The sequence below is a fragment of the Trachurus trachurus genome (genome assembly GCF_905171665.1).
Source record: "Trachurus trachurus genome assembly, chromosome: 9".
Classification (NCBI taxonomy): domain Eukaryota; kingdom Metazoa; phylum Chordata; class Actinopteri; order Carangiformes; family Carangidae; genus Trachurus; species Trachurus trachurus.
In genome coordinates, this window is record NC_139895.1 from 28754718 (window position 1) to 28778686 (window position 23969).

The window sequence follows — 23969 nt, forward strand, 5'->3', positions numbered from 1 at the left end:
TCATTTCTCCATCTCTCTTCCTGTGTTCTCGTCAGGTTCCCCAGAAGAACGAGGTATCAAGAAGCTGAAACGTGGCTCTGGTCTCAGCACAGCAGAACTCGAAGGGATGAGATCTTACGACCTGCCGTTTGGAATGGACTTCATCCGCAGATGCTCCATTTTGAAATATTTCCCCATCAGCCCCACCTTCACGGGCTACCAGTGGGGGAGGCTACAAGAAGCCTGCAGGAGCAGAATGGGACATGAAGATGCAGCGAAGGGAGGAGGAATGGAGGGGGAGGGAGGCACAGCGCCAGGGGAGAGTCGGGTATAGCCTACGGGCAGACATGCGGCTGAATTTGGGGAGCGATATGATGGTACACTAAGATAAAAGGATGGGAGAGCGGAGGACAGAAGTGGTGCAGGATTTTGGGATTGTGATGCACCCAACCCCCCCCAAAAGTATGTTTTCTTTAGCCTGTGTCAGTCTTTTCCCACTCCCCTCTATGCTATTTTAAGCATGCTCTAGCAAGTCATAGCATGCTTTAAAAGATGTCACCACACAGAGGTTTTGATGTGTGTGTGTGTGTATGTGTGTGCAGTATGCAGTAAGAGATGATGGCACTTTAATCCACAAGGGGACAGATGGGTGTCAAACAATCAAAGCAGTGTTTGATGATCCACTGTCTGGTAATCACTGCAAACTTCTACTGCCAGTGTCATCTCATGAAACATACGCTACTGACGGAACAGTAGGTTTGATTGTGTCAGTTGAGGATTATGCAAAATTTCTGTTTTAGGAATGATTTGCCTCTAGACTCATTATGCAACCGCATTAGAGATACACACATGCACACACACCAGCGGCCTCACCAAAACTAGTTTTGAGAGCAACAATGCATGTCGGGGGTCATACAGACTGATGGAAGTGGTTTGTCAGGTGCCCTTAGCCACGCAAAGTGATTGTTGATCTTTATTTTATTTTTTATTTTTGCACTATCTGCCTTTGCATTCAAATGAAGAATGTCACTCCCCCGCTCACGCCCCAATTTCTTCTGTAAAATCCTTAGAGCCATTTCACACCGCTCACCTCATCCTTCCCTTTTTCTTTATGTAGTAAAGTGCTGATATTCACAAAACCTCCCACGTGACTGGGTAAAATTCACTTACCCACCAGTTTACCTATCTTTAATGAGCCAGTATTAGACAGAATTGACTAACAAGACCCAATCAGTAGTTTTCCTGAACACTTTGACTTATTTGGCTTCATTGGTGAAAGTCAAAGTTTTATTTTATTTAATAACTTCAATCTGCTTATGTAATATCTTTTCTAAATGCACTTAGGCACTTACGTAAAAGAAGCTTTAGACAATGCTGCCTTAATGACAGCAGTGAATTTGCAAAAGCTGTACTAATGACATAAGTACTAAACCTAAGTACTAAAGAAAACGTAAAATGACAACAGGAGAATGAATCATCTAAAACATTTTTGATGCAACACATTGGCTGTTTGAAAGCAGTAAAGACTGCTCCTTATATGAAATAATATACCCCCGACCCCTCCTACCAAACCCATGTGGTAGCCCCATCATTGTGCTAAATGGCACTTGCACACTTGTCCTAAGAAGTAAGGGTGGTCAGTTTGGATGTAGATGATTTAAATGGAACAACAGGGGACTGGAGATGTCCTCTGGACCGACTCGGATTGTGCAGGGTGTGAGTGTGTGTGTGTTTTTTGCAACAGCCAATCACAACTGCTGCTGATGTCAGTAACAGTTTTCCCTCACATTCCCCCTCCCACCCTCTTCTCACCTCAGTTTCCTACTGATGTTTGTCACTGTTGTCAGTGTGTTGTGGTTCAGGCTGTGGCAGCACATCCAGGCTGAGTTACTAAAGCTTCAGCAGCCTGTATCTTTATGACCCAGGTGTGTAGAGCGAGTCTCTAATTTGTGCCTCTGCTGCTTTAATTGAAAAAAAAAAACATCAGTGTAAATAAACATAGATTTTGCGACATATAATATTGGTAAATATAGAGATGAGAAGTAGCACAATGAGAGAGAGAGAACAACTAAAAGATGACTACTAAAATTTAGCCCAGCTAAGATTTTTACTAAACCAAATTGCTAAAAGCTCTTTTTTACATCTCTTATTTTTCTGTTACCATAAACCAAAACAATTAATTAGCATTGGCAGACGCTGTTTTAAAAAAAAGAAAAAGAAAAAAAAAATTAGTTTGAAACCTCGTTCCCAAATTTTCTCGTCTTTTTTTTATTTCTTTAATTAAAGCTATTTATTTATTTATGAGAAGAAAGTTGATGTTTATGACGATGCTTGAAGCAGGTTTATTTGTCTCTTGCACCACTGTTGAAAGTATATTTATTATTTCACTAGTTGACGCCCTGTAAGGATTTGACAGATGACGATTGACTACTCCTCCCACCCGCAGCCACAGCTTCACGAAGTGATTTTAAACACTCACCTCAGGACTGTGGCTTTCGATTAGGGTTGGTTTGTAATATAAAAATATTTCATTCCAGTTATCTCATGTTATTTGATATAAAGAGAAACACTTAAATGTTGCACGAGTCAGGGCCTTCTTATAAAAGTACTGTCTCCAAATGTAATGGTGCCAAGAAGATCAGGGTCAGAGGCAGCACCACTGACCTGAGACCCTGTGATGTCACTAGGTCCTTATCTAGGTTTACAGTCACAGCCCTACCATGACCTCATCTCTCTGTACATGACTCGTGAGACAGTTACACAGCGTTCTTGGTGCATACGTCGGTGGGGGGGATTTTATTGTTTATTATTTTCCTGCTACCCGGTTGTGGTTGCATGTTCAAAGGTATTGTTGTGATCTTACTATGGTCTGTTGTCAGCCTAGAATGATATTTAAACCAAGCCCAACATTTACACAGCCTTCCTCTGCTCGTGGCTGAAGTTCTTTACTGGCAATGGCCACTCGTAAAATAACACCATATATGGCTTCCTCGCAGTATTTATTTGGGTTGTTGATCCTGCACAGTTATAGAATCTGAATCTTGGCGGTACATCAGAGTTACAGCTGTCAAAATTTGAACATGAATACAACAGGGCAACCATTTTCAGTTACACCGACCAGAATTCAGTATGCAATAAAGTAAGCCTAAAATGACTCTGACAGGAATTTGTCATAATCTTGGCATTACCAGATGTTTTAGCATTCTGCATAAGCTGTTGACATCTGTGATATGACCAAGTCATTAGGAAACACAGACCCATTCAGCTCTGGTATAAACATCCATCACAAGTGGACAGTTCAAGTACAGTGTGGACACAAGCGCATCCTGACCACAATGAAAGACCACCTACTCTAAGTAGTCCTGCTTCATAATGAACAGAAAATATTTAACATTTTTAAATGATTGAACCTTTTTTTTCATTGTAAGAGCTGTGGGCCTCACATTAACACACTGACAACAGATGTGTCTGTCAGCCAGCTCTAAAAAAGATTCATATCTGCTAATTTGCATATGAAGCGTGAAGCCAATTGAGATGCAGTTTAAGCAGGTGTGGACAGACGTGCTCAGCTGACCACTTGTGATGGATCACTGAACAGAGCCATAAAGAGCGATGAGGTTTCTAAGGAGGCAAAGCTAGCAAGTCACCACTGATGTGCGTGGAAACTGTAAATCTAAAACCTCACCATCCTCATGTAAATGTTAGCTGTGCTGGGGACTTGCAGCAGGACAGCTGTGGATTAAGTGTTTTTATGAGGTGGTTGGTCAGATCAGCAGACGTTTTCAGATTCCACGTTGTGTGGCGTCGCTACAGTGGCAGGGATGACGGAGTAGAGGTTGGAGAGCGGTTCCGGCCCCCTGCTGCGTCTCTCACAGAGAGGGAGTAAACAGCAGGTGGTCGAACAGCTCTGTACTATCACCTCTACACCGAATTCTCCTGGACACTGCATGTGCACGTAATAATAATCCCATCAACAACTTGTGACCGAGTTTTCTGTGTCATGTCATGTTGATGGAACCAGTACTGACATCTCCCATCACGTCCTCTGTCCTCACACACACTGTTCAACTCCCCAGATCCTGCAGTGATGATGATGTATAGGTGTCCTCTCATGTTTAGTGTACCTGGTTTTCTCCCTGGGAATTCTTACTGTTGTTTCTGGATACAGAAGACACTGGCCACCTTGTTGAGAGCCTGCTGGTCGTTGGCAGCTGAGTGAACCTGCCTTATCACGTTACAGCAAGATAAACATCGGTTGATTTTGCCTATTTGGTGCAACTTTCTCTTGACTTCAACTGTCACCCTCCGGTTTTTACCTGACATTCTGTCTTATCTTTTCCACAGAACGAACCTCTTAACACCTTGGATTTCACATGGCCAGACACAAACCCTTCACATTTTTCTAGATTGAAATATATAAATTATTATTTTACCCAGCAGATGGCTCTTGATAAGGTGGCCTTAAATGTGTAACACAGACATTAATCCCTTTCAGTTATGAAGGGGGTGCTACCTGAAGAATATACTATTGTGTATCAAGTGTTTTATCTTTTTCAATGTTTTTGTTCTTTTATACATCATTTTTATGTTTTTGCAAGAAAATATTTGTAAGAAACGAATCATAACTTTAAATCTTAAATCATGCTGGTAAGCGCACCATTTTTGTTGTACTTTTAAAAGTAAATACATTTTCTATCCTATTTTCAATCTGTGGTTTGTTGGAATCCTTTTGTTTGTTTGTTTGTTTGTTAGGACCTTTTCATATTGTATTTTTACTCTAACATTGCTTTCCGTCCATGTTAACACATTACCAGTATCAATTCAAGATCGAGCTGAAAAACTTTAAATGTAAAAAACAAAAAAAAATAAATGTATATTTAATGGAGTAAAGTTTGCTAACCCTTCTGGAAGAGAAATTGTGTAAACTAATTGTAGCAACAAAATGTTTTATTCTTTGTTCCTAAAACTATTTAATAAGATGTTATAGAATGAAAGCAGTCTTCTGTCTTTATTGATTGCCCTGATTGTAGAAGTTCTGTTTATCCCCTTAAGGTGGAAAATGGAAACAAAATAGATTTTTGCTTCTGGCCCACATGAAAGTGCTGTGTTCAAGTACGAAAGGAGTTTGTGTTTCTCCCAAGCAGGCTGATGCAGCCTCTGCAGGTCGAAACTAGGCTACTCTTTGTTCTTTTTTCTTTTAAACTCGGTCACAATGCCCAGGTGTCTTACAACATTTAGTACAATTAACACTCACAATTATATGAGTAATGAAATACAGCAGAATACCATAGCTAAATAGATCTAGTAGCAAATATTTTTGTAATTAGTGCAGAAACAGCTGGGGAAATTGATGATTAAATATTATTTTCTATAGGTCCTGGTTGAAATGAGCTTTCCTAGCCACATGGAAGTTGTCAATGGGACGTGAGAGTTTGACATTTTGACACTCAAACGCGTCATGTAGCTTTATCCGGATTTTCCCTCCTATGAGCTTCCATTGAGCAGGCTACTCATCATGACTGACTGATTCTCCAGCGGCTCTTCCATTGTTTTCATGTTTTCATTCAGCGCGAACAAAGGGGGCGTCGGGGTCGGCCTCTGATTGGCTGTCGGCTGGGCCCCGAGGTTTGCTGTGCCGCGAGCTTGTGCGCGAGCTCCGCCACAACAGATGGACCCCTCGCGCCCTCCTCGCGCTCCTCCTCCTCCTCTTCCCCCTATCAGCCCGGTGGTGGATGCACGCGCCCAAGTGATTGTTTCGTTCGTACGGCCGGTGAGCGGACGAGTTTAGCCGAGGAGTTTCCCACCGTTAACGGACAGGACCGGGAGAGGAACCGAAGAGCCTGCGTCCCTGGGTTTGGTGAGCCGTGGGAGCAGCTCCAAAAGTCGGCAGGAATCTCACAGAAGCGTCGGTGTAGCTAAGTAGGCTGATGGTCGTGATGTCTGTGGGTGAAATGTGGCGCTGTGTGTGACTGGGTGTAGTTTGATATGTGACTGACTGTTCGTACCGACAGAAGACTAGATAGATACCGCTCTGACAACATCACATACTAAAACGCCCACACACATCTAGACGGAGAATGTCTGATATAAGACACGGGAGGCGCGTGTAGTTGACGTGCAGTGGTGTGTGCCATGTTCTGTAGCACTTTACATGACGGCCCAATGTTGAACCAAATGTTGAACAGAAGATGAGAGATGATCTGTGCGTTATCACATGTGGTCTGTCTGTGTCTGGGCGTGTGGACTGCAGCTGTGTTTTAATAAAAAGCGGTTACATAACAAGCACAGTTAAGATTCCTCTCAGGACAACATAATGCTGGCCAGACAGGGGGAGAGCTGGGAGACAGACCCTCTGCCAAAAAGTGCATACCTAATGTTTTTGCCTTGTGATGTGCACTCAGCTGTCAGAGCATACAACACGCTCAACTAAAACTAATAGAACAGTCATATAATAAAACCGTTATTTAACCTTTAATCCTTTATTGTAACTGTCTCAGAGACATATGGTTTCAACACTGCAGTCCTTTTCCAATGTTTAGTCGACCCATGTTGATGTAAAGGGGGGACGGACAAAAGGTTAAAAACAGTAGGCTACAACAATTCAACATCAAGCTACACCCAGGCTCTGAAATCATCATAAAGTTGAATTAACATCTCTTTGAAACAGTTTAAACAAAAACTGAACCATGATAACTTTGAAGGAAGAAATGATTCCATGTTGTTGCATTAGATTTACATTTGTGGACCTAATCTGATAGTTCTTGTCCCTATTCATTGATCCAATAATCATATTCTCAATTAAAAGCAAATAAAATGCCTATCACAAGTTCCTAGAGCCATTGTAACCTCTTACAAACTGCTAATTCAAAGATATTCAGTTTACTTTCATATTAGACGAAGAAAAGCATTTAAAAAGCTTGAACCATTCACTGTTACTGTGTACTGTTTTGTGCTTGAAAGATTACTTGAGTGACGATTGATTATCGGAGTAGTTTCAAAGAGATAAAGGGACAGGATGCAGGAATAGCTCCGGTTTGATGTTGAAAATCAAGGAGCCATATTTAAATCTGTATCGAGCTGTGGCGACGTATTCCAACAACCTCAGTACGCCTGAGAAGGAGCAGGAGAGACAAACACACGTACACTATTTTTGGCTCAGTGTTGTGGGATACTAGTTTCTGGAGCTCAGATGTTTTTAGTGTTGCTATGACAATGGTGACAATAGTGAGACGGGGAAGTAGTAGGCTACTGTGGAGGCTGCTGGTGTGTTGGTGGTGGGTTTGGAAGTGAGGAGGAGAAAAGGAGGTTTGGAGCTATTCATGGTCTGTTTCAGCCAAAGCCTTTGACAGAGGGTGTTCAGAGGCAACGGGACAACAGAACACAACTGTGGGGAGGGATTGAGGGGGAAAAAAGTCAGGAAGTTGTGGTCATGCGTTTTAATAGCACAGTGGATGGCTTCACAGAGGAGCAAGCCGAATGGGAAAAACAGTCAGATAGCGGAAAGAATTTCCTAATCAGAATTGGCTAGCTAATAAACTGAGTTACTGTGGTATGAAACAACTGAGCAGATGAAGCCGTCAGGAAACCATACATAAGGAAACAGAGAGAGGGAGAGAGAGATGGATGGATGCTGAGGATTCGCCGACCGTCTAATGAGGCACAGGGGATTTCAGGGAGTCAATGAGGTTTACATTGGAGTTGTTGTCCAGACCAGCACAGAGAGGAGCTGTGTGATCTGAAACAGGACTGGGTCAGCTGTGGGTCAGCCTGGCTGCTTTTCTATGCTGCTGTTGGCCTCCAAACAAAAAGCTGAGACAGCTTTCTGGCACCTACGGATCATTTCCACAGAGATGAAGTCCTTTCGCAACTAGAATGCGGTTCTGTTGGAGCTACAACAATAAGTCAATTAATCTATCAAAGAAAATTATTTTGAAAATCGATCAATCATTTTTCAAACATATTACATCATAATGGGAATATGTTTGGCTGTTGTACTCTTGGCTGTACGAAACAGACATGTAATTATGCCACCATGTGCTCTAGGATAAATAAGATAACCATTCCAGTCCTAATAGCCCATAGAGGTTCATGAGGTGGTTTAATTGTTTCACAGTCAAACCATATTAACTTTGTATTTCAGCACAGTTTGTGTAAACATACTTGTGTCTGGACAAAAGTTTATTATTTTTGTTCATGGTTTCCATGTTGGTTTTCACTCTACAGAGAGGTATTGGAAAGATCATCTAGTATGTTTTGAAATGGAGCAGAGTCAACTGTAATGAAGCCTTTACAGCTGGGAAACATGAGGCTTCGTCACAGCGATACAATGAATGACATCAATATTGCACTGAGGTGTCTCCCAGAAGAAAACAAACACATTTACTAAAACTAAACAGGTTTATTTTTTCTGCAAACTTTCCCACCAACAGGAAAAGCTAAACAGTAATGACGTGATGCTCGTTTAAAGTTGTGATGTCTGATTTGATCTTACTTTCAGGAACCTGAAGTAATCATCAGCGAGGGATCCGATGGTATTTTAGCTGACTCAGAGTTCCCATTGATTTGCCTGACACTCACAGTGTTGTCTTGGTTTATATCTCTGTCTCACACCACTGGCATCATGTGTTAATGAAGCTACAAGCATGGCTGGCCTTGACCGTGACTGCACTATTAAAGGCTAATGATTCCTATTGTGTGGGGTCAGTGGTGGCTAATATAGGTGATGAAATATTGATAGAGCTTGGCTGGGGTTGGGCTGATTGCTGTTTTAATATTTAATATGTTCACAATAACTGGGCACGCGTGTTTCAGAGATTGACAGCTTCATGTTAGTTATCATTACTCTGACTCTGAACATCTTTGTTTACAGTCAACAGTTGTGGTTGTGTTGGATGGGAGTGTGATAAAGTCTGTGGTGGTCATTGTTTGTGCGCCGGCGGGAGGTCAGATTTTCTAGCCGTGCTTGTGTGTGTTAACTGATTGGGTGTACATGATAATAACTCATGCGTGCTGCTTGAATTGAGGAAGTTTCGGGCTGCGTTCAGGGTTAGTGTCAGTTTCCTGTGTGACTGACTGAGTAAAGGAGGAAGCCATTTAACGGAAGGGGAGTGCTTCCTTTAAACTCCCCCACTCTTCCCCGTCTGTCGGCCGTCACGCTGACAAGAAAAAGACCCTAGAGGGCCGTTTGAAATCGCTACCTGAGTGACAACACTGCTCCTACCTGAGGATACGTACTGAATCTACCCGTCTAATCTCTGGATCTCTGTCTCCACATCTGCAGCTCCCTCTCGCCGGTGACTCAACAAGATCACAGCGTCTTCACCACGGTAAGATCGACTGTTCTCTCGCCGCAGGCTGTTGCATCATTACCCGTTTGGCAGGTGTGTGTCTCTGAGATTCAGTATTGATGTTTGGGTAGTTGCTGTGTTAAAGACACACTGGCTGGCTGCTGCGTCAACTGAACAGAGACCGTGTCGTAGGAGAGAAGGCTTTAGATTTAGGAACAGAAAGGGCAGCAACATATTTTAGTCCATTTACCGCTTACGTAAAGGGATAGTTCACCCAAAATTGATAATTCATCAATTTCCTACTCATCGTCATGCCAAGGAAAGGTTTGGAGAACTTTCAGAATCAAAACGCTTTTGGAGTTCCAGGGAGGGTTCGGCTGGCAATGGATTTTCATATAATCGCAGCAGATAGTGCTCAGTTTTTCGTCCAAAACACACACTACGAAACATCCAAATACCTCCATACTGCTCGTCCGTACTAACATCTCACAGCAAATCTCGCACATGTGTACAAACATCAACAGCCACTGGGAGCTACTACAACAAGGATAAAAACAGAGATCACATTAATTTTTTCCGAACAACTTTTTCATGTGGCGGCTTCAGGACACTTGGGTCAGTACGGACGAGCAGTATGGAGGTATCTGGATGTTTCATAGTGTGTGTTTTGGATGATTCAAAAGTGAGCTCTATCCGCCGCCGTTATATGAAAATCCGTTGCCAGCCGGACCCCCCCTGGAACTCCAAAAGTGTTTTGATCACTCCAAAAGTTCTCTGTAATTGCTTTTGGGTGAAGTATCCCTTTAATTTTGCTTTGTCAAATCAGGTTACACAACATAAACAGGTTAAAAGAATCTACCACTTCATATACTGGTTACCTTAATCGCAAAGAAAATCACCCCTACCCCAGAGGTAAACTCAGACTCTTAGGCCCAGTCCCATTTCAGCCCTGAGACTAAGGCCGTGCTAGCAACTGGGTGCTATTGTACAGTGATGTTTTTTCTATGATTATAGAAACATATATTGTGGTCAGAGTGAAAAATGCTAACCGGCTGGTGGTAGGTGTAATAGTTACCCTGTTAACAATCTTAGCATAACCTAATAACAATCTAACATTTGCTTATTAGTAATACAGCTAAGGCTGATGGGAATTTTTGACCTAATTATGGCCCTTGATGAAAATACAGATGGTCAAGATCATTACAAGTTGTTGGAAAAAATTGCTGAGATGATTCTCGAGCTGAGACAGTTGGTTGATCGATGAGTATGTGGATTCACATCAAATATCTGCCAGTTATTTTGATAATCATCACAAAGACGCGGGGGCGAAATCCTGTTCCGATCATTAATTAGTAGTTGCGTTCCTTGACTTTGCATTTAAAACCACAAAAAGTGAACATCATGTTGGCAGCGGATCATCAGCGTAATCAGGATCATCTTCTGGGCACTGATTCAAGTTTCATAGTAATCCATCCAATCGCTGCCAAGACAGCTGGCTAAGAGCCAACTATTTCAGCCTCATGCTGGTGCTAGAAGATGATTCAGGGGATTGCTAAAAACAGTGGGCTACATCCTTTACAGACCATAAATGTTGATTAAAAAATAAATGTAGATCAATCCAGCCAATAATTGTTGGGATATTTCCTAGACCAACATGGTTGCCTATAGACCAACACTAGAGTCACATGTCCAGATTGATATGGCAAGAATCTTAATTACATCTGTCTGTCTGTCTATTTATCTACGGTGTCTGTCTGTCTGTCTGTCTATAGATAGATAGATAGATAGATAGATAGATAGATAGATAGATAGATAGATAGATAGATAGATAGATAGATAGATAGATAGATAGTGGTGCCAGTCACATGCTCAGATATAACTGTATAAGAAGCTGAAATAATTTGATGCAGCAGGTGGCCCATGTGTCCTGCACCTGTTCATCTCCTTCTTCCTCCTCTGTAGACACACAAAGACACACACACACTCACACACTCACTCATTCAGCAAAGCAGGAAGGAAGGCGCTTCAGGATGATGGCAGAGTGCCATTCATGCAGCTGCGTGTGTGTTTCTGTGTGTTTAGGAGTGTTTATGTGTAAAAAAGGAGACTAACAGAAGCACAGTGGTAAAAAGACGACAGTGAAAAGTGAATATATTGTAAGAAAGGAGCAGAGAGGATGAAGATCAGCTGTCTTCATCCATCACACAGCACATGTGTGGATTGTCTGGAGACACACATGGTGTGTAACTATCAGTTGGTGTGCGTGTTGAAGGGAGTAGTTGACAGGAAAGTGGATGTGATCTGTTGTTATTGTTGTGTGTCTGGAGCCAGAGTTGCTCCTCCTCTTCCTGCTGAGGCTCTCCTCCTCTCCAAGCTGCTCTCTCTCTCGCTGCTGGTCATGAGGAGTCATGAGACTGAGTGGGATGGATGGGAGTTATGAACTCTGTGTTGCTTCTTTGTCTCTCAGCTCCTCTCATGCTGACTGAACATGGATGATACACAGGACGGGGTTCCCATCGGAGAGAACAAGTTCGTCAGCAAGTAAGGATGAATAAACAAACCACTGTTAGTCACATGTGCATAAACATACAGTTGTAGTCAAGCCTCTGCCAAACTGTCACGACAACCTTTAAAGGGATAGTTCAAGATTTTGGCAAATTGGCCCATTGCCATAATCCCTATCGTTTTAGGAGTTGGTTCATTACCTTTAATTGTCGGTGCAAGCTATTTTTAGAACGCCGGAGCAGAGTCGCAAGCTGCTCTAAGCTACAGAGGCTAATGGGATTTCTTGGTTTCCCTCATCAAACTCATCAAATACAGAGATAATAACGGAACGTTACAAGATAGAGTTGTTTTCGAGGTAAATGCAGAGAGTATTTGATGAGTTTGATGAGAGAAACAAAGAAATCCCATTAGCCTCCGTAGCGTAGCTCTGAGCAGCTTGCGGCTCTGCTCCACCGTTCTAAAAATAGCTTGCACCGACAATTAAAGGTAACAAACCTACTGCTATGACTATAGGGATTGGCAATGGGCCAATTTGCCAAAATGTTGAACTATCCCTTTAATATCTTATGTCATGCAAGTGCATAACAAGCAGAGTGAGGGTAAACACAAGAGTTAGTTTTTATATGACTGTAACCACTGTCAATATTTTTAACTGCGTTGTAAACTCGACGACTTTGAAAATGAGGGCAACCTCAATGTCTCTCGAGAATAAATAAAGGTTATAATAATAATAATATCATGACATGGTGACGGTGGTGTGTTGCATCCTCACATCCAGCTCATGATTTTCAAACTCTTCATATTCTGCTGCTGTGGAAAATAGTCACCAGTGATGGACACATGGAGGAGTGAGTTGTCTCAGCATTTCTTTTTTTAGCGATATACCATTTTTGTTTCCAGGGCAACAATCCTATCCCATCTGAAGACGTACAACCTCTACTATGAAGGGCAAAATCTACAGCTTAGACACAGAGAGGTGAGTATTTACAATGATATGTTAATGATAATGATGTGTGTGTGTGTGCGTGTGCACTGATGGTTGTTCTTGTCCTCTCTCCCAACAGGAAGAGGGGGAGCTAATTGTCGAGGGATTGCTAAATATCTTCTGGGGTCTGCGGCGGCCAATCAGGCTTCAGATGCAGGATGACCACGAGCGGATCCGACCACCCCCCTCCTCCACGTCCTGGCACTCGGGCTGTAATCTGGACAGTCAAGAGTAAGAGATGCAGACTAGATCCAGTTACACCTCACTGACCGGAATTGGTGATAGACACCAGGTCAACCAGGGCAGATATAGATTTTGTCTAGTTTGTCATTTGTTCTTAACCTTTCTAGAAAGAACCTCATTATGTTTTGACATGATCTTTTACTGCAGGTTTAATTCCTTGCAAATTCACAGGCTTTTGAAATTCTCAATAACATATAAATTGGAAACGGTCCATAAAAAAAAGTGATCCCTTTAATCCACACGGCTGGCTCAGTTTTGGATTTATCCCAAAGCTTTCCCAGGTCAGTGTGTGTCATTAGCCCTGCTTTCAGCTCTCCTAAAATAAACCCCAAAACAACAACAGATCCACCAGTCTTCATCAACTAGGGATCAGCAAGGACACAAACATGACATTTAGTCTAAATGACCTGTAACCTCAGCTGTAGAGGTGATTTTATTAGACAGATAGCCATAACTGTAGCTCTCTGCCACTCGGTACAGGTTGCATTGTGTGAGGTTGGATGCTGTTATCAGTGTTAGCCAGACTGGTTATCAGGTTTGGATAATACACAAGTTTACACAGATCCAGAAGATTGAAAATGACTCACAGATCCTGGCATCTCATCTCCCACACATACACACTGACTGCAGCAGCAGCAGAGAGAAGCAGAGAGAAGCAGCTGTCACTGCTGAAGCTGAGCAGCAGGGATGTGACGATCTGATGTATGCACACTGTGTGGAACAAACTGCGGCCTCTTGGTTTCTCAGCAGGAAGTGAGACTCCGCCCTGTATCAGTATTTGATGCGGTGATGTTGCTAAAATTAAACTCTTTGTTCTAACACTGTTGTCATCAATAATTGTACTTTTTTAGCACTGGTACTTGCCTTCCCTTACAGTGTAATATAATAACTTAAAGGTACAAAGTGTCCTGGCTGTGCTCTTCTTCTTCTTCTTCCTCTTCTTCTTCTTCTTCTTCTTCTTCTTCTTCTTCTTCTTCTTCTTCTTCTTCTTCTTCTTCTTCTTCTTCTTCTTCTTCTTCTTCTTCTTCAGTTGGTTCAGCCCCATTCTCTTGCTTCCTTTTTACAGCTCCCCCAACAGCACAGATGGTCAACAGATGACGGAGCAGAGCCCGCCCACGGTGGAGGTGACGCCGCCTGACATCCAGCTCAATGACAACGGTGTGACAGAAGAAGAGACAGAAGGTGACACTTTGTTGGCCTTAATAAGGATGTAGTCTAGAGGACATGAAATCAATGTTTGTTTGGTTTTTCTCTTTTGCATCAGTTGCAGAGATAAAAATCCTGCACACTGTTAAACCTTCAAGTAAAATATTTAATGGCTGCAATGTTTTGATGCTAGACCTTCTTCAGGCAAAACCTCTCTCTTCCAATCAATTGCAAAGACAAAACAGAAACTTTTGATTAGGTTTATTAAAGTCAATTAAATTAAGCATGCGGTTCTAAATTCTAAATGCAATTCTAAATTTCAACCCTCAACCATGATTGGAGGATATTAGAAGAATCCTTTACTTTTTTTAATTTTTCTTTTTTCTTTTTTTTTATGCTGCCAATCAAGGTCAGTGAAGTTACCATACAGTTCAAATGTAATCATTTCTCCAAAAAGTCTTTATGTAGAAGATTATTCTAAAAATACATAGATAAAGGCAAAGGAACATTTAGTAAAACATAAAAATGTGTAAAAAATACAATAAATACTCTAAACTAAAGTACTGACCTTAAAGGGATAGTTCACCCAAAATTCAAATTTCACTCGTTATCTACTCACCCTCATGTCGACTAAGGGCTGGGAGAAGTTTCAGAGTCCTTCGTGCCTTCTCTGAGTTACAGGGGGGCTCGGTGCAGCACTGCATGTCCATATGACGGTTGCGAACGGGCCTCACTTTTCTTCGTCCAAAAAGACACACCAAAAACCATCCAAATACCTCCATAGTGCTCGTCTGTAATGTCGCTCTTGTATTGAAGCCCCAACACGAGAAATTGTTCCGAAAAAAATTAAATACGTATATGTTTTAAGCTTGTTTGTAGCGGAAGCGCCCAGCACTGCTCTTCCTGGTCCGTCCAAATCTTGCGCGATTTGCAGCGACACCCAGTTCACGGCTCCGCAAATCGTGCGAGATTCCAGCAGAGCAACACTACTTATTTAATTTTTTTCAGAACAATTTCTCATGCTGGGGCTTCAATACAAGAGGGACATTACAGACGAGCACTATGGAGGTATTTGGATGGTTTTTGGTGTGTCTTTTTGGACGAAGAAAAGTGAGGCCCGTTCGCAACCGTCATATGGACATGCAGTGCTGCACGGAGCCCCGCTGTAACTCAGAGAAGGCACGGATGACTCTAAAACTTCTCCCAACCCTTAGTCGACATGAGGGTGAGTAGAAAATGAGTATAATTTGAATTTTGGGTGAACTATCCCTTTAAACTGAAATAACTTATTTTATTTGTGGAACATAAGCTACTGAATGTGACTGCTGGCCACTAATATGTTCGCTTCTTCTCAGCTGCTTACAGTTGCAACCAGAAGTTTACATCCAGTTCAGATAAGGACATATTCACTTACTGGCAGTAAAGTTGAGGCCAATTACAATCCACAATTTTTGTTGTTGTTGTGAAATGTCAAAATAATGCCAGATAATTATTGAATTACTTTCATCAAAGTTAGAAGTTTACATACACCAGGTTGACTGTGGCTTTAAACAGCTTTGATTCCACATGATGATGTTTGACATTAGAGGCTTCTGATAGGCTATGGATATACAGTATTTGAAGTTGCTCTTTCAAACACAAGGGTGTAAAGCATCATGGGATAATCAAAAGAAACAACCACAACATCAGGAAAAGAACTGTGGACCTTCTCAAGCCTGATTCATCTTTAGATACAATTCCCAGATGCCAGGAACAACAGCAAAATACTTGTAAAGATACAGGCTGAAACTGGTAACTGGAGTGTCATTATAGTAAAACCAGTTCTGTACCAACATGAGCTGAAAGGCCACTGCTCCACAAACACCATGAAAAAGACAGATGACAGTTTACAGCTGCACATGGGGACAAAGATCTTAGTGTGTCCTGTGGTCTGAAGAGACAAAAATTAAACTGTTTGGTCATAATTATGAATTATGAAGTAAGGGGGTGGCAGCATCATGTTGTGAGGCTGCTTTGCTGCAGGAGAGACTGGAGCATTTCACAATGTAGTCATGAGGAAAGAAAATCACATGTGAAGCAACATCTCAAAACATGGGCCAGATAGTTACAGCTGGGATGTGGATGGGTCTTTCACATGGACGATGATCATGAGCAAACTTTTAAGCAAATTAGTTGCAAAGTGGTTTAAGGACAACAAAGTGAAAGTGTTGGAGTGGCCATCTCAAAGCCCGGACCCCCACCCTACAGAACTTGTGTGGGTGGTGTTGAAAAGGTGTGTGTGAACAAGAAGGACCACAAAGTTGACACTGTGGGAAACCTGTGGAAGGCTGCCGAGAACATTTGACCCAAGTTAAACTGTTGAAAGGCAGTTCTGCCAAACACTATTCAACTATATGTAAACTTCAGGTTGCAACTGTTTAAGTACACCATCACTACTGGGTGGAAACCTCATCTCCAAAATAGCAAGCTCTTAAAGAGCATATTGTATAATTCCATTACCTAGAATCAAAACATTAAACTTAGATTTAAAATAAAACGGGAGCTCTACACACTTACATTTGCTTCATCTTGTTATATAAATGATATAAATATTGTTTCCAGCTTTGCATATGTGATGTTAAATCTCATGATGTCAGTATGACTGAAGATATCCACACCTGTTTAGAAGATTGCCAGCACATAAACAACAGTCAGAACATTGGATGATAACCAATATTGAAGGTTATTGTTGATTTCTTAAATTAGACGCAGGTTGATACAGTTGAAGGTGTTCCACAGATTTCATTTATCAAGGGACAAACTGGCAAGAATTTATCAGGGGGCTGACTCGACTTGTCCAAGGTGTAAACCGGGGCCAGCCTACATGTCACATGTTCTGGTCTTGCCCTAGGCTGAAAGAGTTCTGGGCCAAAGGTTTTAGAACTTTCTCATCCATTTATAATAAAGATATAGAGTCCAGTCCCGCGACAGCCATCTTTAGGGTGACACCAGGGGAAGCACCACTAAGAATTATTCAAAGGAAAGCAATAGCATTCTGTTCACAGACCGCCATCCCATTAACAATGAGCAGAGGAGGTGATGGCACACCTTAAATTAGAGCATCTTTGATTTACTTTGCAGGGCAGCTTCTTCTTTTTTTCTTTTTTTTTAAATTATTATTATTTTAGAGTGTCTGGGCCACATAGGTGGTGGGTATGTCTGATTTCTGCTATTAGTATTTTGTCTGTAGTTTAGACTTGTATTTACAGTATGATGTATTTTTTGAGTCTTACTGTCTTCTTCTGAATGGGATGTTTGTTGTGTTGTGTAAATATGAAAAATGAATCAAAACAATTTGTTGCTTGCTCAGAGGACAGTGAGAGCTCCTCCCAGCTGCTCAGGACAAAGAGTGATGCTGGGGTGTTGAGGCGGGGCCAGCGACGTTCGCCCAGCGACCAGAGGAAGATCAGGCGCCATCGCTTCTCCATCAATGGACACTTCTACAACCATAAGGTGAAGCCTGCCTCCTGTCTGTCCAGGGCTTTCCTACAGATGCTCACTGTAAATGCATTTTTGCATAAAACACAGTGTGGAGTAGTTGAAAAAATATTATCAGTCACACACCTGCCTCTTCCAATGAGTGTGACCTATGGTTGTTTCTTAGGGGATATAAGTGTTGCTACAAAGAACCCATGCATGTGTGAATAATCTGTACCAAAATGAAGACTCATAAATGTATACAGGACATGTAACTGATTTTCCCTCTTCCCCTCAGACAGCAGTGTTTACTCCTGCGTTCGGCTCAGTGACTAATGTTCGCATCAACAGCTGCATGAGAACGCCTCAGGTGCTGCGAGTCCTCCTCAACAAGTTTAAGATTGAGAACAGCCCAGATGATTTTGCGCTCTACCTTGTCCATACAAGTGGAGGTGAGTGTGAATTACCTGTTCTACAGGTGAAACATTAGAAATGGTTGTTCTGGCTCTACCAGCAAAATAGAATGTGTCCAAGTCAATATGTTATTGGTGGATGTTTCAGAGCGCGTGAAGCTGAAGCGGAGCGATTATCCCCTGGGACTGAGGATAATACAGGGACCATGTGAGCAGGTCTGCAAGGTGTTCCTCATGGAAGAAGATCTGGTTGAAGAAGTCACATACGATGTAAATCACCACATTGACTGTAATATAACACCTGCTGGGAATGGGATACGTAGAGACACTCCTCTTTTCTGCTTTGTCATGATGTTTCTCTCCTCCTCCACCAGGTGGCGCAGTATATCAAGTTTGAGATGCCGGTCCTGCAGAGCTTCATCACCAAGCTGAAGGAGGAGGAGGACAGAGAGGTGCAGAAACTCAGGAGAAGGTACAAGATGATGCAGACCGCACCTCATCATGTAGAACTTGCCTCTACCTGCTGTTACAAGCACTTTATTTGCAGTGTTGAGCTTGTTACTTAAAAAAAAGTAATCAGTTATAGTAGTTACTTTCCCCAAAAAGTAAATGAATTAGTAACTGAAGTACTACATTATAAAAGTAACTAATTACCAGGAAAAGTAACTCTTCCCCAACCCCCCAACCATAACCATAACCTCCTGTTTATCTGGAACGGAGGAATACTGAGTGAGTTGGTTAGTTCCAGATAAACGTCTTTTTTTCGACGTTGTTTGTTTATAACGTACACTTTAACAGGTGTATTATTTTATTTTAAGTAACTTTTTTGAATACTTGTTACTGAAAAAAAATAGCGCTGTTAGTAACACCGTTATTTTATAACACTGTTATTCCCATCACTGATTATATGAAATGTATTAGAGGTCGACTGATGGGGGATATTTAAAGGCCAATCGAAGAACAATAGTTTGGAGCAGGAAAAAAGAGATTGACAATTGATTGCTGAGAGCCCATGAAAATAGACGTTGTTCTAAATGAACAGTCTTAGATTGAATTTGAACTGATGAACGACTGAGTCCATTTTTGAAAATTATGAAAAATAGAGTTTACAAGTTGGAGGGCACTGACAAAACACTGAGAGGAAGCTGATAGGACGTTCTATAAACTACCGTTAAAGCAGAAGTTCAGCTGTGAATGTGGTTGAAGGCTGAGCAGCTTCCATCCTCTCTGTGGTGCATGATGATGTCATGTTATTGCACCAACGTCTACACACAGAGCTCAGACCAGGGTAACTTTCATGAGGTTTTTGGTTGGTATATAGCATGATTTAGATTTTCTGCCCAAGCCTGCCATGAGCTGAAGTCAGACAATATTTGGCACTGGGACTGGGGAGTAACAATATAACCCTAAATCACTGCACAATAAGATTACAACAAAGTGTTGTAAATAGCAATATTACAGCCTCATGTGTTTCCTCCATGTTACTGACCAGGATCTAATCTGAATAGATAAATAGAGTAAATGTGCGCAGGCTCAGCTCAGATCCAGCTGAATTTATTTTGTCCAATTGAAGCTCTGTAGAAGAGTGTTCCTCTCTTCTTCTCAGTCTGTTGCAGAAACGCTTTCAACATGAAACATGGTCATTGTGGTTTTGGTTTTTGATGAGAAGATCTCTGCCGATTTATTTTTGAAAAATAAATTTCCCATGACTTAACACACACACGCATACACACGGTGTCATGGTACAGTGGTGAAATCAAACAGAGCTTGTGACCTACTGACCTATGCTTGTAGTTAATGTTAATTAGACCAATAAAACCAATAAAAAAAGACAGAGTTGTTTTACAGGTAAATGCAGAGACTGCTTGCTGAAAAACTGCCCCCGACGGGAACGTGCATCATTGGTTTTGCATGAATTTACCTCTAAAACAACTGGGTCTCGTAACGTTCCGTTATCTCATAGCGTGGTGAATGTGCAGGTCACAACTTGTCCACCAGAGCGTTTTGGAGTTGTTGGATTGTGTATCTGATGAGTTTGATGAGGGAAACCAAGAAATCCCATGAGCCTCCGTAGCGTAGCTCTGAGCAGCTCACGGCTCTGCTCTGCCGTTCTAAAAAATAGCTTGCCTACTCCTAAAACTATAGGGATTATGGCAATGGGCCAATTTGCCAAAATGTTGAACTATCCCTTTAAATGTGTATTCTCCAACCCAGACATCTCCTCACCCCCCATGTGCCTCTGTCTCCCTGTACTTGCAGGTACACCTACCTGCGGTGTATAATAGAGAAACAGCTCCGATGTCTTCCAGAGGGGGCGACGTGTATGTGACGGGCTGGTGGTGAGGAACTCCCTCCAGCACATCAAACTGACCCGACCCGTCTCCAGAGTCCAACACCCTCCACCCTGCTGTGCCTGACAACAAGCTGCACCTGATGTATGTCACTCAGTGATCCTCCTCCTCCTCTGAATCCTGCATCTGAGTCTTCTTCAAATCATTCAGTCAGTCCACCTACCTGGAAACTTCAACCTGCCATGACTTATGTGCATGTTAGGTGTGATGTCAGCAATAGTCTTGAGAGTTGCCATGACTCATGCAGCTTTTGTAAAGTGTACTCAAACTCCATCACTCCATCTCTGCTTTGTTCTGTATATTTCTCTGTCCTCGTGTGCAGCAGACACAGAGAGACGTTCCTCTAGACAATTTTAATGTCTTTGCAGCAATGGACTTCTGAATGAGTCTAAAATGTGAAGTCCTGTCTTCTGACTGCACACTGATACCCAAAACGGATTGAAAGCACAAACATCATGATATATGCCCTCAGCAAAGTGCCTTTTTTAAAGGTTGCTCCAAGCACAAAGACACAACCCATCAGATATTCTTTGGGATTGAAAGTACAAAGCTGCTGTGGAAGAATCAGAGTTAAACTGACCCCACCAGGAGCAAAGGCCTGACACCATCAGTCCCTGGTGGTGCGTTCATGGTCCTCCCTGGTTTAGAATTTGTTAGATATTGTAACTGAAGGAATAACATTGAGCCTCTTCTTCTTAGTGCAGCTGAGGGGGTTCTTATAGGTCATGTGAATAGATAACTAGTTTACATTGGTACCATCAGCAACAGTTGCCTCTCTCTGCATGCATATGAACTGAATGTTAAAGCCAGTGAAGTTAAAGGAGTAGTTTGTGAAATACATTCCATCATGTAGTTGTGTAGTAAGCTAAGAGAACTGTTACATCAGGCCACCAGCAGCCACTTAGCTAACCACAGTTTAGCATAATGATGGAAAAGTCTGTGTCCTAAATAATGTAACAGAATCCATGTTCCAGCACCTGTGAAGCTCAGTAATTAACATGTTGTGTGTCGTTTCTTCTGTACAATACACATCAGTACAAAAACAGGACTGTTATCAAAATAACTACCGTACTACTTTTACACCTCTGCTTTAGTGCAGATTAATCAAAGATGTTTTGATTAGTGATGTTTCAGAAGTGCTGGAAGGTGAATACATGAAAGTTGTACCAATCTTCAAACTCTCAGCAAGAAATCTAATGGAGTATATTTTACAAAATGTCAAACTATTCCTTTAAATGTAACTGATTGTCTGAATGTTCTTGTGTTGCTGCCTTAAGTAAGATGACAATGAGATTTGAAACTCAGTAAAATACTCTCTGACAGATTAACAACATTAGCATCATTCTTCACACAAAGGATCCTGGTTGGCTTTAGCCTCATTGAAGAATATCCATGGGTGGATTTTTTTCTCTCTTACGTCCAAGAACAATGGAAGAAGCACAAAACAGGTGAAATCCCACAAGACTGTGAATTATACTGATTCTGTTTAATGGAGAATGTTTTAAATGATCATTTCAAAGCAGAGCACAGTTTGCCTCCATGTGTACAAAGCTTTGCATATGTCTGCTTTAATCTGTGTGTGTGTGTACACAGCATCAGCTCAGTGTTTCTCAACACCCCTTTCGAGAAATTGCTGGCACAAAACACAGTGGACTGTGTCATCAAGTGTGTGTGTGTATGTGTGTGTGGTTCTGAAAGTGTGCATGTTATATTTTTAGTGACTTGAGATTTGCCTGCTTTTGTATTGTGTCTTTTATGAAATAATGAAGAAAGTCAGTCTTTAAAGTGTTCAGAACTCATGCCACTACTTAGATAATGTAGGCTTTTTTTTCATACAATGATTGTTATTTAATAATAAAAGTGATCTTGACGAGATGTTTACATGTGGTCTCCATCTGTCTTGTTCAGGTCAGTGGGTTAAAAGCCGAGCGTGTTATATAATGAAGCTTAAAGCTTGTATAATTAAAGATGGTATAATAAGGCATGTGAGCATCAGTCATGGTGGAAGCTTCGGGAGAGCTCGTTAAGTGTTCACTCGGGGGGGCGGGTTAAATAATTTAGACCAATATAGAAACACACTCAGGTATTTATACGAGTGGTGTTTGTGGTACAGCAGCTTACATCCAGCCAATGAGCAGGTGTGCATCAGAGTGATCCACTCCACCTGATGAAGATTGTCTGGAGGATAACAGGCTGGCCCTGAAACACACTTCCCCACAGACGTCGGAGAGACTGAGACGCAGACACACACACACTTTGTGGAAGAGGAAGAGGACGATCATCTCAACTGCTGCACCGCTTCCTCTCCATTCAACAGGTGAGTTGTTTATTTTATGAAATGGAGCAACATTTCTAAGAATGCTAGATGTATACTTTGTTTTAGTATAAAGTTGTGTGCAAATTTACAGTACTGTATGTTAAAACAATGCGCCTTATTTTTCTCCTACATCTCCTTTATTTTTAATGTGATGTTAATACGTTCTCTGACCAATCAGGGCCCGTCTCTAGAAAGCTCAATTAATACCACATGGAAACAGATGACATTGTTCTCTATCAAATAAATCAACGTCATATAGTGAAAGGTGTAATCCTCTCTGTGAGTCTAGGCTGCTGTAGCTGTAATCTGAGAGTCACTGGATTATTCGTCTACTGAGTGACCCAGTGTAATTATAGCTCCACTCATCTTCTGAGAGGACACAGATTAGAGGGTGGTTTTGACAACAGGAGACCAAATGATGTCATGCTGATCACTGAACATACTGTGGTCAGTGAAGTATTCAAACTCTTTTATACCAGTATTAAATTACCTCGTTATAAATGAAATGATCCGACAGGATTTGCAGTTAAATGTACATCTAGTGTAAATAGTAGTGGGTTCATCTTGGTTCATTTATAATTGAGCAGTACTTTGGTGTTGCAGTGGTTTGTGTGGAGTTGCAGCTGTAGATCTACAGTCATACCCAGATAACAAGCCGTTAAAGCTGTTAGTAGAACAGAATTGTAGCAGAGTTATTACATAAAGTGGCATGGAAAGAAACACCTCAAGGATAATACAAAATATAGGCCTAATTTATCAAAGTCATATTTACTGACATTACTGATTGACTTTACTGACATTTTGTAATTGTGTTGGAACAATTCTGTCAACAGTGTGGCAGAAAGTCCAACAGTCATTTGAAAGTTCAGACATTTTTTAATCAAGCAGATTTCCGGTCAAAAGGAACATGTCACAATATTCAGTTTGATAGTTTGATGTATTATTAGTACATTATAGCAACAGATAAATACTATGTAAGTCATGTGTGTGCCGTGATAACCTAGTGACAAATCTTACATAGGCGACGTGCTGTTTAATGTGTGAACATCACATCACCCTTTACAGATATTCTTTGTGAGACCATGTACCCAGAGATTATGATCATCTGCTCCTGTGTCAGCTGCAGTGTTAAATTGTGTTGCAGCTGTGATGGAGCTTGTGTAAGATGTTTTTGCTAAAGCTGGATTAAGAGCAATGATCTGTGCTGCTCTTAATTTGTCAGAGACATAAAAATACCTCCAAGCAGGACTAAAGCTGCTGAGAACATCTCATCAGGCTCTGTGTGTT

The 23969-nt window shown here is 41.6% G+C and overlaps 2 protein-coding genes across 6 annotated transcripts in view; both read left to right on the top strand.

The window, feature by feature from the left end:
* The window catches only part of slc23a2 (solute carrier family 23 member 2), a gene marked incomplete at its 5' end in the record, with an annotated part of 36924 nt that extends 31990 nt beyond the window's left edge, over window positions 1-4934 (top strand). For all 4 annotated transcript variants that reach the window (XM_083979642.1, XM_083979641.1, XM_083979639.1 and 1 more), the window contains one exon: window positions 36-4934. In XM_083979642.1, the coding sequence (XP_083835768.1) occupies window positions 36-313 (278 nt within the window). In that variant the 3' untranslated portion in view covers window positions 314-4934. The remainder of the gene's footprint in view (window positions 1-35) is intronic.
* Window positions 4935-5718: 784 nt separating this feature from the next.
* rassf2b (Ras association domain family member 2b) lies at window positions 5719-22180 on the top strand. 2 transcript variants are annotated; one of them, XM_083978309.1, is made up of 11 exons: window positions 5719-5898; window positions 9260-9305; window positions 11734-11807; window positions 12672-12747; window positions 12836-12987; window positions 14066-14181; window positions 17495-17637; window positions 17900-18053; window positions 18163-18284; window positions 18389-18486; window positions 20274-22180. In XM_083978309.1, exons 3-11 carry the CDS (start codon window positions 11755-11757, stop codon window positions 20341-20343), a joined length of 984 nt encoding a protein of 327 aa, XP_083834435.1. In that variant the 5' UTR covers window positions 5719-5898; window positions 9260-9305; window positions 11734-11754; the 3' UTR covers window positions 20344-22180. The 2 variants fall into 2 exon arrangements, with proteins under 2 accessions (XP_083834435.1, XP_083834434.1); XM_083978308.1 differs by lacking the exon at window positions 5719-5898 and having other exon boundaries at window positions 9084-9305.
* The last annotated feature ends 1789 nt before the right edge of the window (window positions 22181-23969 follow it).